At 34.6% G+C, this 15,389-nt stretch overlaps 1 protein-coding gene across 12 annotated transcripts in view; it reads left to right on the forward strand.

Annotated features, from left to right (window-relative positions):
- Cc2d2b (coiled-coil and C2 domain containing 2B) overlaps positions 1–15,389 on the forward strand; it is a 101,880-nt gene that overhangs the window by 38,244 nt on the left and 48,247 nt on the right. For 11 of the 12 annotated variants that reach the window (XM_013506214.1, XM_013506216.1, XM_013506218.1 and 8 more), the window contains 8 exons: positions 167–314; positions 2,225–2,363; positions 3,865–4,068; positions 5,395–5,487; positions 7,319–7,410; positions 9,451–9,621; positions 10,776–10,872; positions 11,659–11,768. In XM_013506214.1, the coding sequence (XP_013361668.1) occupies positions 167–314; positions 2,225–2,363; positions 3,865–4,068; positions 5,395–5,487; positions 7,319–7,410; positions 9,451–9,621; positions 10,776–10,872; positions 11,659–11,768 (1,054 nt within the window). Of the gene's footprint in view, positions 1–166; positions 315–2,224; positions 2,364–3,864; positions 4,069–5,394; positions 5,488–6,706; positions 6,919–7,318; positions 7,411–9,450; positions 9,622–10,775; positions 10,873–11,658; positions 11,769–15,389 lie in introns of those variants that run through there. The other variant, XM_013506224.1, reaches the window with a different exon arrangement.

Consider the following 15,389-nt stretch of genomic DNA (forward strand, 5'->3'; position numbering starts at 1 on the left):
TAGAGGAGAAATGAGGGCGAGTGCTTGGATAAAAGCTGGGGTCAGCACAGAACTTACTTTGTGTTCCTGGGGTTCCATAAACGGAAGTAAGGGGGACAACCTACCATGTGCTTCAACCGCACACTTTGTAAACAAATCATATGTTTTTAATTCCTTTTATGAACAGATGTGCCTTTTCTTCTCGAGGGAAGTAGAACTGAAGAACTTTGTCTTTTAACATCAGGAAAACTTAGCTATTCTCTGTCATGGGCCTTAGATGAAAATGGTATTCCTCTGGCACCTATGTCACAGTCATTAAGAGCTACGAACTACGGGTAATAAAGTTTTATGTTTGAAAAATAATGCAGTCTCAGCCAGGCATTACACAAAACACACATGTGTAGAAGGGAGAACCCAGGCAGTAGTAGGAACAATTTAGTTTATTTGGATATTGACATGCTTTTTACCTAAATCAATGAATGTATTTATATGTAAGAGAATACTGTATGTTTCTTCGGTGTTTAGGATTATAGCCACATGGATAATAACAGAGGCATTTTCATAATCCTTAACTTACAAGCAAAAGCTATGACTCCCAAAGATTTTATTCCTAGTGTTTTTCAGTTTCCCCATCATTCTGGATTACCAAAGAATGATTTATGCATTATCTTTTTTAGGAAGAAAAATCTTAGGAATTTTATTTCATATCTGGAATTTCACAGGCCCTTTAATGCTATCTCCAGGTCATCCACAAAGTAAAAAATTTCAATACTTTGATCTTGAGCCAAGAGACTGCTTTACTTAGTGTTTGGTTGTGGAGAGGGTGTGCAGATTACTGTGGATTTTGTCACAGTCATCAACTGAACACCTATAACGGCAACTGAGGGAGTCAGTCAAACAAGGCTTTGAGGTTTTCATTACTTTACTGGAAGCAGAAATCGTGGGACTTTATTGAAACTCAATTATAACTTTCTTTAAAAAAAAAAGGATAACTTCTTTCCAAAATCAATTCATTAGCATTTAAGCCTTGTCTTTATGGCTGTCTTTTCTAGGGAATCTGGGCTAAAACTGTTTTTAGGAAATGGAAAATATGTTCCATGAGGTGTCAAGGATATGGGGTCCTGGAAATCTCTTATAACAAGGACATCAAAGCAATTCAACCATGAGGGCACACTAGGAAGTAAAAGAAATACTATTCAAAGTTCATCTATTTGTAATTTTGCTTCCATCCCACCATTCTAGATACTGGTTTTGTCAGCAATAGCTTGAGAAAACTCATCATAGATATATGAACAGGAGATAATGAAAAGGAGACAGTATAAAATGTGTCTCCATGTTTGGGCAAAACATTATTGACTGTGTCAAAAAGGTATTTCTGGAATCCTTATTTATAGACAGAAATTTTTCTCAAGTACTTTATGGAAGGATCTTAGAAATCTAGTCTAAATTCTTCTAACTGCACATGACAGAAGAGATTTTCTGTGAAGATAGTAAATAAGATAGTTGGTGGCTCTCTAGAAATCCTTGCTCTTTAGGGTTAAATTCCTTCTACTCTTAACCTATAGTTAGATCGCTGAGGATATATTACTAATCTTAGCCTATTTTTTATAGCATTAATGTTTGAATATGGTCTCATATAACTGAAGAACTTACCTGGCCCACACTGCCCACTTAACTGCATTACTCTCTACTATATTTCAACTGTAAAGATACAATCTAAAGTTTATGTATTGCTTATTATTTACTTAATTTCATTTAAGAAAATATTTGGATTAAAACATAATATTGTATATCCTATAAGAAGAAAATACATACTAAGTTACTATGCTTTGGGTTTACAGAATACATTCAATAATCACCATATAATTAAGCACTGACTATAATTTAGCTATCCACAAAGTGGATAGAGCAAAGATAAATATTTATAGACTATATCCTTACAAATCTTTTTGTCCCTTAAGGGAGAGTAGATATTTATCAAAAAGCTATGACAGAGTTAGAATATGAGAAGAACTAGAAGATACATCTTTTTGTTGTGTTTTCTTTGTTTTTTCCACTTTTATTAGTATATGTTGCAATGCATAATAAATACATTCATCATGGGGAATTGGCACATACATGCATTGCATTATGAAGACTGAATGGGTTTTATCTGTAAATACCTCAACTGGACAAGCTTTAGTCCATACAAAGATGACTAACTGACATATTGCACCCAAATCACAAAATATTTTCTCTATGTAAGTTTGTTAAGGAATGTAGAGGTCAGAAGTATTCCTGGAATTCCATGGTTTATTAATGCACAGAAGCTTTTTCAATGGGCAGATGAAGTCAGGATTGATCCAAATAATCCAGAATATTCTGAATTAATGGAACTTATTATGGTAAGTCATAGAAAATATCAGTACTGTAGATATATTTTATTTCCTAAGCTCTATCTCTCTCTACTCCCCCGTAGTTTGCTGTGTGCTTTTTAGGCAGTAAAGGACATGTAAAGATAAAGTGGAGGACAGATGCAGTTTTTAGCTTCCAGTATTAAAAAGGCAATGAGATATTCGGCAACCAAAATAATTCCTACTTTAGGGCTACTCTTCCAGGTACCATCTATTATTGCACGTTTGTCATGTGCCAATAGATACTACAGATATTAGTATGATTTATCAGGTGTCTTACAGATGCACTCTTTTCCTCAGGCTCCATTACCTGCTCACCTTGTATTCTTCCTTATAGCTAAATGAACTGTTCTATGTATCCCACACTAACTGTCTTCATACGATTGCTCTACCTAGAAGGACACCCACTGTGGCGCTCTAATCCACTGTGCAAATCTCATAAATGTTTGCAGTTAGACATACACTCTTCTTTCCTCACCCTTCTGTCAGCTTTCTCTTTCTTTCCTTCTTTCCTTTTTCTTTCTTTCTTTCTTTCTTTCTTTCTTTCTTTCTTTCTTTCTTTCTTTCTTTCTTTTCTTCTTCCTTTTATTTTTTTTATTTTGAAAAATAGAAGGAAAACACATAAACAAACAGACATTTACAAAATAGCAAAAGAACAATACAGACAATACAGAGTTACAAACAAAGTGGTAGGAAATTAACAATGCTTGTTGTATTACATATTGATATCTTCAAGGTGGTTTCTCAGGAAAACTAATAGAGATATGCAGTACTGATCAGTCAAGTAATCATTAACTGTTTCTTTCAGTAAAGCAATACAAGACAGTAGCTCAACTATGTTAGCTATCCTGTATATACATACTTACATAATTTCCCCTTCTTTCTTTCTTTTTCTTCCTTCCTTCCTCCCTTCCTTCCTTCATTCTTTCTTTCTTTCTTTTGTTCTTTCTTTCACATAATCTCTTATGCTGCTATTCTCTTTTTGCCTATTAATGTAATTATTCATTCATGTGCCTTATCTTTCCTTATAAAACTACAGCTAATAAATATTTGTCTCTCTGATACCAGCTAGTAATAATCCTTGCATTTACCATTCACTTACTTGCATTTGTTAAATAAAGGCAATTTATAAATTAGATTGCTAAAATTAAGCTTTCCTTGACCAGAGCTTCCCAGCCAATGCACAAATTGGTTACAGGTATACAGAAATATCAATTCTTCTTCAGCTCTTCAGGCAACCAGATAAGAACAGTCTCATCTTTTAACTCTTTGTAGAATACAGTTTTCATTTCCTGTGTAAGTCATGACTGAGAAAAGGTTGGAAAGCCTTGTAAGTAGGATTCTGTATTTCTGCAGGTCCTACCCCTCTACAGTTCAATTGCTCCATTCCTACTTGTATTGTGAATCTTATATCTCACAGTGGGAGATGTTTTGAAATAATTCTTGTTTTTAAAAATTAATATATCAAGACTTTACATTTTTGTGTTTACAGTATATGAGACATAAAGGGCAGGATATTCCACAGTATTTCCGTCTTGAACAACTACAAGATGAGTTTAACTTCGTTTCTGAAGAAGAAATCAAAAAGAGTAAACGTTTTCAGCTTCTGCAACTTAGAAATACTGGTCAATTAGATATTTTTCTCCTGCAGCAAGTGCCCCTCTATGATAGAGAGATTCCGGATTTAGTCTTTCAGGTATTGATTTCTATTTGAATATAGTTTCTTATATGATAAAGTTTATATTTTGATGCTTTAACTCTATCTTAGTTTTTTTTATCGTTTTTAACTAATATCTAGAGACAGGTCACCCTAACCTCATTATGTCTGTTTTAGGCATTAGGAAGGAACAGATCTCCCATATTTCACCAAAGTCCTTAGCTTGGCTTCATAATTTAGTACTGTCCAAACAATCTATTTAACAACCAAAATCCTTGAAGTATGTTTTGATTTATTTCACTGTTGTATTTTTGTTATTATATATTTTTGTTATTTCATTAATTTAATAGCAGCTATTGGGGCTAGAGGAAGAAACTATTGCAATTAATTTACACAATGATTATAGGGCACATCTCAATTTCAGAATTTTTAAAATATGTAAAAAGGGAGGAAAAGTATGTCTTACCTGGTGGTGTGCTATAGCTGCCTGACATCACCTGGTGAGAGTCTGTTGCACATATCACACCCCAACTCTACCTGTAGTGATTTCATTTGCTGCTAGGGGAGTATTCATGCCATAAATCACCAAATGCTATCAACTGGAGCTTTTCCTCCCACTTCAAAGAACCCACTGTTAAACACCAGCATACCGCCAGTTTTACAATAGAGGAATTATAAGAAATGATTCCTGTAGAAATAACTAATTGAAGTAATTATAGTACTTGAACTTGCTAAGAGTTAGTTCAAGAAGAAAGCAATTATTGTGCCATCTCTGAAGCCAATGTCTGTGCAGCAGAATTTTCACTAGAGAGTGACACCAGCCAATTTAGATAAAGATACAAGATTCTGATGTCCACTCAGCCACTGAAAGGACGCACAAATTTATACAGGGCGCATTATCTGAAGACTCAAATTGCAGTGGAAGTATGCTCATGATCTGAGTCAAGTGAGATTATAACATTCTTTAGGTTTGGCTCAGAAGTGAAAAGAGAAATGCAAAGTGACTTTTCTCCCATCCACATACTAAGTAGGCCTGAACCTGCTTAGCTTCAGAAATCAAATGAGATTGGATGTGTTCTTGCAAAATGACTTTTCTCATCTCATTTTTCAGTCACAAATTTTGTCTCAACCATTATTCTATTTTAAAAATGAATAGACTTCATTCCAGAAGCAAATAGGCTATAGTCATAAATTTTTTGTCCAGTTCTTGGAAAGTCAGACAGAATATTTTCCTCTGCCAATTTCAGAGTATTGCCATTGTCATCCTACATGTGAACTGAAATGAATAATGATATTTTTATATCACTACATCATATTTGAACCATTTGTTACATTGAAGTGAAACTAACAAAATTCTCTGTTTAGGAGCATGAAAGTCAGGTAGAAATGGATATGTCTACCTTGGATGTAAATTCTATTACTGCACAGAGGATTAGCGCCATCAATTATCTGAGAAAGGTAACAGAAACAGCAACACTGCATCATCAAGTTGTCTGCCATTACTTTAGTTGATAGCATTTCTATTAGACACATGGCACTATTCCCTTCCCAGATAGTCAGGGGGACAAATCCACTTATTCATCGCCTCTCTCTGAATACCAAGTTTTCTATTCTCTTAAGACTTTCTTTTCAGATTTAGGTTACATCATTCATTGCCAGTGAACTCATTATTAAGTACATTCTAACTTCTGGTTAAACACAAATGCTACATACTTCCCAAAATTCACTTTAAACCCTCCTTTATCACTGGCAGGTGCTTTTCTCTATCCGTGGTCTTCTTACCTCTTCACCAGTTATAGACATAAAAGAAAAGTTGGGATGTACTTTAATATTGAGTTTGTTATCTTGAAAAATAAAGACATATTGTTGCTCATAAGAAAAGAGAATTCATATCCTCTTTATACTTTCTCTTTTTTATGTATGGGGAAGACCAGGAGGGAGGACAGTAGGGAATCAGTAAGAGGGCAAGAGCAGAAGTGATGTTGAAAGTGCTTACAATTTATGTAGAAATCCAGGGAAGGGACTTTAAGAAAATTTTGTAGCTATAAAGACTTACTTGCTATCCTAGGATAGTTTAATACTATGACATTCTGAGTTTATATTCTAGTGGGAGAAGTCAGATAATGAGCAACCATTAACTAGTGTGTCAGATGGTAAAACTTGCTATAAAAATAAATCAGGAAGTAAGGAGTTCTGGGGTGTGTGAAATGTAATATAAGTTGTTCAAGAGAGTTCATGAAAAGGTAACACTTCAAAGATGAACTGCTACTTGTTTAGACTTAAAAGAGGTGAGGGAACTAGTCATGGAGTTTTAGGGGGAGAAACAACACTATAGGATAATGAAACCACATGTAAAAACTCTGAGGGAAGTACTCCTGGCCTGAGGGAGAAACAGTAAGGATCCCAGTCTGAAGGATGCTGAAGGAGACAGAAAAGAGAGTGAAGAGTCTTGGGGTCAGAGAAGTCTGGTTCACCTTCTGGGGGACCAATTTGTTGTCCGTGTGGAAGGATAATTTTCAGGACTTAGTTACGTTTTTCCCATTCTCACAACCCCATTTTTCTGTCCCATTCAAGCAGGTTGTTAGTGTCTAGGTTATATTATCTCCAGAATGATTTGCATCATGTCAGAAAGCAAAGAATAGCTACCTGATACTTCCTTTCTGGTTTTAGGTCTGAAAGACTAAACCCATTATGAAGAATAGAGCTACAGGAGACAAAGAGGAATTTTCTCAGATTAAAAAGGATATTTTCACAGACCTTAGAAGAATCAAGATCTGTTGCAAGGGCTTAGAGAAATGGCTTTGTTTAAGCACTAACTTTCTGGGCAAAGTGATAGAATAAGTGTTTAAAATCAGCACAGGACTGACTCTGTGGAAATATGGAAATGTGGTAATCAAACTCAAATGATTTCTTTGAGTTTGTAGGTCAAGATTTATGTCCATTACTAATGGTTTGTGCAGAAATTAGTTCACAAGGCGTTCATCCCTTTTGACAAAGAGTATTTGTGGACATGTACACTGTAAGTTAGACAGAAAATATATAAGCTAAGAAATTAGGATCAGACAAAATGGACATAGAGAGAAAAAACTGAAAAAAATGAGCTTGCTTTGGTGTGATAGTGTGAGTTGTGATCGATTGTATGGTAGAAACAGAATCATATTTCACTCATTTAAGCCCCCTTTCCATTCATTGCCTGCAAAAACTAGCAGTAAAATATAATAATGCCAGAAGCACAGTAAGTACTTAAGCTTAAAATATAATGTTTTTTTTAATTCTGGATTTTTTTTAGGAGAGAAGATCAATAATGAAAAGAATCACCAAAGTTAGCAAATTTAACTTGCCAGATATTGTGGCTAATTATGAAGAAATTGTATCTTCAAGGTACTAAATTAAGTGAGAAATATAAAATTTTAAACCTCTGTTAAGTCCTCTGAGTTCTTTGTTTTTATATTAAATAACCTGCCAAAAGATGCAGTTTCAGATTATAAAAGAAGATATACCTAAAATATATTTGATTACTTAAAATTTGTATTTTATTTATTTATTTATTTATTTATTATAAAGATAAAACATATTAACAGACACACAGACATTAACAAAATAGTGCAAAAGCAATGCAAGCAATACATATTTTCAGACAAGGTGATAGGAAATTACAGTGATGGTTGTATTACACATGATTTGCTCAAATTGATTGCTCAGATAAACAAATACAGGCATATAAGATTGATCAAACAAACATTAACTGTTCCTTTCAATAAAGTAATAGAAATCAGTAGTACAACTATCTTAGCTATCTTGTGTATACCTTATACATATTTTTCCCCTCTTTCTTCTTTTCTCTTCTCCCTCATCCAAGTTGTTTGCTGCTTTTAGCAATTTTTTCCCTTTCATAATACCTTTTGTACCTTTTAGATTTCATTCACCCTTTTCAGATTCTTACACTAGTGAGACAATGCGGTGTTTACATATGCAGATTTGATTTATTTCACTTATGAGCATGGTCTCTAGTTGTGATGATTTACCTATAAAAGCCCTGAGTTTATCTTTCTTTAGAGCTGAGTAATATTCCATTATATAAAAATGCCACAACTTTTTAATCCATTCTTCAGTTGATGGGCATTTTGGTTGCTTCCATGATTTAGCTATTACAAATTGTGCTGCTGTAAACATGGATGCACGAATATCACTGTGACATGATATTTTCAGTTCTTCTGGAAAAATATCCAAAAGGGAAATAGCTGGGTTGAATGGGACCTCTAATCCTAGTTTGCTGAGGAATCTCCAAACTGATTTCCACAGTGGTTTCACCAGTCTACACTTCCCAAAACAGCGGAGAAGTGTTCCTTTTTCCCCACAGCCCCTCCAGCATTTGTTATTGGTTGATTTCTTGATGATAACCTTTCTCTCTGGGGTGAGATGAAATCTCAGTGTTGTTTTAATTTGCATTTCTCAAATAACTAATGATGTTGAACATTATTTTATGTATTTATTTGCCATTTGTATTTCTTCATCTGAAACATGTGTATTCATCTCAGATGCTCATTTTTGGATTGTGTTTAACTTGTATTTTATAATATATACATGGTATGTTTTTAATATAGTATTTTAAAAAGTTTTTCACCTTCTCCTGGTTGATAATTTCTAGGAAAAAAAGAAAAAAAACCACCTTTGTCTCAAATTGTTTTGCCTTACATATGCAGGTTTTTTAAATAAATCTTGTGAGACTACTGGGCAGGCTATTGCTTGTAGTCCTAAACCTATAATCTCCATGCAAATCTGAGAATCCTGAGTTGTGCAATGGCATTGAGATCTACAGTGAGCAACTGGGGAGTCTTTGCTAAAGCAGTTCAATTCATATACCATTGGTGAAACTTAAGACTAAGAACAGGAGTAGGTCTCCCACGTCTCTGGGAAACCTCCCTAGAGAACACATGCAAATGCTTGATGTTGCCAATAAAGTTTAACTGGTTTAGGATGCTGAAATCTGTTGGGTTCATTTTCAGTCCTTGGGAGAAAATGGGTGTGACTATATAATTCTATGGATTTTTGTTACCATGGTTGACAGTATGTGTAAACCAACTCTGGTTTCAGAACCATAGAGACAAACTATTCAGTCACTTACAAGAGAAAGATTCCTGAAAAATGAATAATTTTCTGAAAGATCATCACATTTTGTGGCCTTCTCTCATTTTGGAGCATGCACCCAAAATAGTACAGAGCAACATATTGTCTCTCTAGATGAGAAAATATAGCATTTCTTCTTTTCTGTGTTCAGAAAAAAGAAATTTCTTCCTGGGTTTAAAACAATTCTGACTCCAGCATTATTAAAATAATACGGGTCAGAATAATGTCCTTATTTATAGTTAATCAAACTACACTATTTTGTGTTTATCAGTTGATCATTTTTTTCTTCTGTAGCCAGTTGACACATGCAATCTGTAAGTTTGTTGAGCCAAGAAGAAAGTTAAAACCTCAGAGGAAAGAAAGAAAAAGAGTCACAGCACAGTCTATTTCTGATGGAGATATTAAAATTCTCATAAGAATATTGAGGGCCTATAATATTCCTACCAGGAAAACAGCAGTCAATAGGTAGGGAAATATACTCTAATTTTTAGAATTGCAAAGAATTCGTCGTAAATGTGATAAATTTCTTGTTCTTATTTGTAAAACTTTCCACTTTATTAATGCTTTACATACTTAAAATTAATAAAAGTTAAAATAGTCATAGCTGCTGTCAGTGCCAGGTATGAAGTGTTTTTAGCAGTTTGAAATTCCAAAATAATTTTAAGTTATACTGTTTATCATATGTTCACCTTCCCATGCTATAGCAAATAAATTCCTTTTGTCACTATTCCCTATTGTGAAAATTCTGAAGTTTCTGCTGCCAACCATACTATTGCATGCTACTGTTTCTTATCCATATTGGAAGAAGGAGGCTAGAAAAAGTAGGTGGGACACCAATTTTGTTTCAGCAAATGTCTTAGGAAAGCTGTGAGACATCACCAATGGATGGCCAAATTAAAGCATTATGAATATTAAGTGCTTGTGTATATTCAGTGTGTGCTGCATATTTATAATCATATATTTAGTGTCATATATGCATGATATATTATGAATATTTTGTGCCCAAGGGCCTAAGGAATATTAAGTATCCTTCTTGCTCCATTTTTAACGTATATATACTCTTCTTGCATATTTTATGCTCACTTCAATTAAAAAATTGTACCTATAAAAAAAACCTTTTGTCTACAGGCTAAACCAATCTCTTTTCATTAGTCTACATTTAAAATACTTGCTTTGCCTATGTTTTATACACCTTGAGCTTATACACCAATAGAATTGAATATTCTCATAACACATGAATATTTCAAAGACTGCTTTGTGATATAAGGACATATAAAATCATTTTCTATAATCATTTGTAAAAGAAAGAATATCATAAAAAAGTAAGAAGGATAGAGTCTCAAAGTATCACTTGCTTTATTTTCTTTTGCTGAATAGCAGTGAAATTTTATTATAGACTGGATCCAATCCATAGTTCAGCATTTAGGAGTTACTTTTCCACAGTACTAATTATCAAATATTTAGTTCTAACCACTGTTGTAAGATACGACAAAAACTCTAAGATCCAGAAAAATTGAAATATATATTTCCATAAGCATAGAGAAAATAATGACACATTCCTACCAAAATGAATACTAAAATTAATTAAAGTGTAGGTCTCTATATTGTTTTTCCTGAAGAGCCTTGAATATGCCTGCTTATTTGAAATCATCTATGCCTTGCTTCAGACATAAAGAAACAACCAGATCAATAGCCTCAGATGATATCTTAAATGAGGTAAGTATTTAACATTTCAATAAATATTCAATAAATATAAACAGTTGTACAAGAATGTATAAGCTCCTTAAAATGAATTCTGTTCTGGCTCTTGACTGACAGTTAGCCTTATTTCTCTCCACCTCATAGCCATGTCGTACTTCTACCTGTTGTACAATACCTACACTAGTCATTTCCTTTCCATGAATGCCCTGCATAGAGTTCCATATTATTGGACAAACCAATCTCTTTTCAATATTTCAAAGCCCAGGCTCAAGCAATAATTTCTCTGTGATGCCTTCTTTGATGAGAAACTCTCTTATTCTTTCTCTTGTGTAACACTTTGACTAGAATATATTTCTCTTGGTTTTTTCTTGTATTTCATTGCACTTGTTTGCCTGTTTATTTTCTCCTGGTAGATTTTTAAATCCTTAAGGGTCAGTACTACTTACCTTGGGATACTAGGAAAGTACCTGATACAGACAGATGTTTATTAAATTAATAAATGAATAATGGATGTTTAGAAAAGTAAAAATATTAAGCCATCTAGTTACCAAAAGATTTCCTATTTCCTTAAAATAGTCATAGCTGCTGTCAGTACCAGGTATGAAGTGTTTTTAGAAGTTTGAAATTCCAAAATAATTTTAAGTCATAGTGTTTATCATATGCTCACATTCCCATGCTATAGCAAATAAATTCCTTTTGTCACTATTCCCTATTGTGAAAATTCTGAAGTTTCTGCTGCCAACTGCCATTATCAACTACATAAAATATTGCAAAAACCTAGTTAATGCTCATATTTTTCAGGATACTGTACACCCTTTCATAGAAGTTTCTTTTCAACACACTGTATATCATACCAATACAGAAAGTGGATCTCATCCATGCTGGAATGAAGAAATTAAATTAGATTTTATGTAAGTTGGAATTCATATTTTTTTCATATTACCTTAAAAAATCTATTTTCCTGAGCCATTTATTAGAAACAATGCCTGAAATAGGCTTTATTTTTAAGATTTAAAATCATGAAATATTTAATTCACATAAATGATTATATATATACTATATATGTACATGTGAATTCTGAAGGCAAATAATGAAATAAATACCTGTGTCTCTAATATCCAGTTTAAAACTAGAGTATTACAAATACTTCTGAAGGCTTTCTGTACCATTACCTACTTGTATTGTTTTTCTTTCCTCCTAGAAGTGTCAACCATGAATTTATATTTATTATTCTCTCTTCATTTACAATTTTACTTCATAGTTATTTGTCCCCATTATTTACTTAATCATATTTTTTACTTTATACAAATTGAGTCATATTTATGTATTTTTCTGCAACCTTGTTCTGTATTCTTTATTTTGAGAGATTCATTCATGTTTGTAATTATACTTTATCTGTTTGCTCTTTTTTTTTTTTTGGTTTTTCTCCGGTACTGGGAACTGAACTCACGACCTTGCGCTTGCCAGGCAGGTGCTTTGCCGCTGAGCTAAATCCCCACCCCCTATCTGTTTGCTCTTATCTGAATGTATCTACTAAAATCCAGGTGTTAGAAGTTTATATACAGAGCAGTAGTGTTGGAAAGTGAGGCCAGATAAGAGGTTTTATGTCAAGAAGGAATCAACCCTCAAAGATGGATTTATGCTGTTATAGAATAGAAATGACTTGAAGTCAAGGCTTACAGAATACCAAGTAATGACTATGAAGTAAGCTCTCCACAGCACAGCATAGTCAAGATCATAGATGTTCAACAAAAAAGCAGAATCTTAAAAGCTGGCACAAAAAAGCATCCAAAAAATCATTTATAAAGGTAAACCTGTTAGGATTACAGAATACTTCTCAACACAAACTTTAAAGGCCAAAAAACTTGAAATGTTTCAAGCCCTAAAAGAAAACAGCTTCCAACCTAGGCTAATATATCCTGCAAAACTGTATTTCAAAATGAAAGGAGAAGTAAGGACATTCTTGACAAAGAATACTCAAGAATATCCTAGACAGAGACAACAAAGCCAGCAAGGCAGATGGAATGAATGCATCGAGCAAGGTGAGCAGTTCAACAAAAAGGGGGAAAAAGGAGTCAACAACAGAGAGAGAATATAATCGTAGGAATAAATCAGTACTTTTTAGTAATAACTTTCAATGTGAATCACCTCAGCTTCCCAATTAATAGACATAGATTTTCATACTGGATCAAATAACAGAATCCAACAGCCTGTTATATCCAGTGAACTCTCTAATCCAAAAAAGAAATGTACAGACTTAAAACCAGAGCACGGAAAACAATACTTCATGTACCATAACCCCCAGTAGCAAGAAGCAGCAGCAATATTATTGTCATAAAAAGTAAACTTTCAGGTAAAACTGTTTAGAAGAGGCAAAGAAAGTTGCTACGTATTAGTTAAGGGAACAACTCAGCATAAAGAGATAACAATTATAAGTGCGTATGCACAGGGTCTAGGAGCACATAACTTCATATAACACTGCTGGACATAACAAGATCAAATAAAGACCAACACAATAATAGTACATGACCTCAGTATCCCACTTTTACAAAGAGATAAACTAAACAAATTTAACAAAGAAATACCAGAGCTGAACCACACCTGTAAATGAATGGACTTAATAGATATATACAGAGTGTGCTGTCCTATTATAATAGAATACACATATCTTCAGAATCATAAAGGTCTTTCTTCAAAATAAACACATATTTGTTTACAAAGCTTACTTAAATAAATACAAAAGAATTGAAATTATCACAAGTACAGTGGTACCTCAGTTCATGAACTCAGTTCTTCCTATGACTCTGGTTACAAACTAAATTGTACAACAACTAAGTGAGTTTCCCCTACAAGGTCAGTATTGAATCTAATTGACATTGAACCTAAACATTGAACTTGATACAGGTGCAGTGTTGACCTTTTCAGGAAAATTGATTTGGTTCTTGTCCAATTCAATTTGTGACCAGAATCATGGAAAGAATTACATTCATGAAAGGGAATAAGCATAAGAAAAGAAGAAGTGAGATTATCATTATTCACAGATGACATGATAATCTACATGTAAGACCCCAAAAACTCCACCAAAAGATTCCTAGAATTAGTAAATAAATTCAGTAGTATAGCTGGATACAAAGTCAATACTCAAAACTCAATAGCAAAAAAATAGGAGTCTGCCCTCCGAGCACCCATGGCAGACAGGAGGTCCCCACTCAGAAGCCTCGGGGACTGCTGTCACCGGGGTTCACTTGTGGGCCCTCCCTGCATGAGCCCTGTGCCGAGTGAGCGAGTGCTCCAAGAGCTGCTGGTCCTGCAGTTCAAGGCTGTGCTTTACTTGCATCCTGACCCCCTGAGGGGGTCACAGGCACTGGCAGTCTGTGATTGCTGTCAGCCTGGCCCACATCTGGTTCCTGTATGGGACCTGAACTGACTGGAGACACAGAAACAGGTGGTTCACAATCTGTTGACCCTGCAGTTTGTGTCTGGGTTTTGCCTGTACCCTGAATTGCCTGAGGACATAGGTCTACTGGGCAAGGGTTGTCACACCAGTGCCACCCAAGTCTGGGCAATGCACATGCCCTGAACTGCAAGGGGATGCTGGATCAGACATTCTGCCATCAGCTGACACCATGCCCGCAACTCAGACCTGGGATAACTAGATACAAATCAACAACTGCCAGAAAACCCCAGACTAAGTAGTGCTTCTTAGCAGACACTGAGGGAAAACCTGACCACCAAGAAAACTAGGGACACTAGCGGCCTTTGCTGTGCAGCCACTAAGGAGGGAAACTGAGCTTTCTGCATCTGGTAGCAAACATGACAAAACAGAGGACTAAAACACAATCCCAGAACTCCACCCCACTCAGAACAAGTCCAGGAGACATTGACATAGGAGAACTTGGTAAACACATGCCTGATAGCTGAAATGACTGCAATGGAACTAAAGAAACAACTCCATAAGGCCATAGAAGAGATGAGATCAGAAATAATCTCTCAGGTAAAAAATGAAATGACAATAATAATGAAAGAACTGCTAAACACATCTAAAGAAGAAACATAAGAAAATAGAACAAAGGCAATGGATGGAAGTGTTAAATGAAAATTATAGAAAGGACTTAGAACGCATGAACCAGATTCAAAGAGACTGCCAGGAAAACAAAGCTTCCATTGAAAGCTGCAAAACCGCTTGAATGAAGCTGAAGATAGAAATTCTGATTGTGAAGACAGCATGGCAGCTAGCAACAGTGAAAGAAAGGATCTCATCAGCAAGGATCCAGAAAAATCAATTCAACAGCTGCAAGACGAGGCAAAGAGGAATAATGTCTGACTAATAGGAGTCAGTGAAAGAGCAGGAGGCAACACAACTGACATGAAAAGAATATTTGCAGAAATCATAGCAGAAAACTTCCCAAGCATGGAAATAGAACCTGATATACAGGTAAATGAAGCATTTAGAACTCCAAACAGTCACAACCAAAATAAAACTACACCCAGACATATAATAGTCAAGTTCCCAGATCTCCAGCAAAAGAACA

The sequence above is a fragment of the Chinchilla lanigera genome, unplaced genomic scaffold (genome assembly GCF_000276665.1).
Source record: "Chinchilla lanigera isolate Chin_1 unplaced genomic scaffold, ChiLan1.0 scaffold00106, whole genome shotgun sequence".
Classification (NCBI taxonomy): Eukaryota; Metazoa; Chordata; class Mammalia; order Rodentia; family Chinchillidae; genus Chinchilla; species Chinchilla lanigera.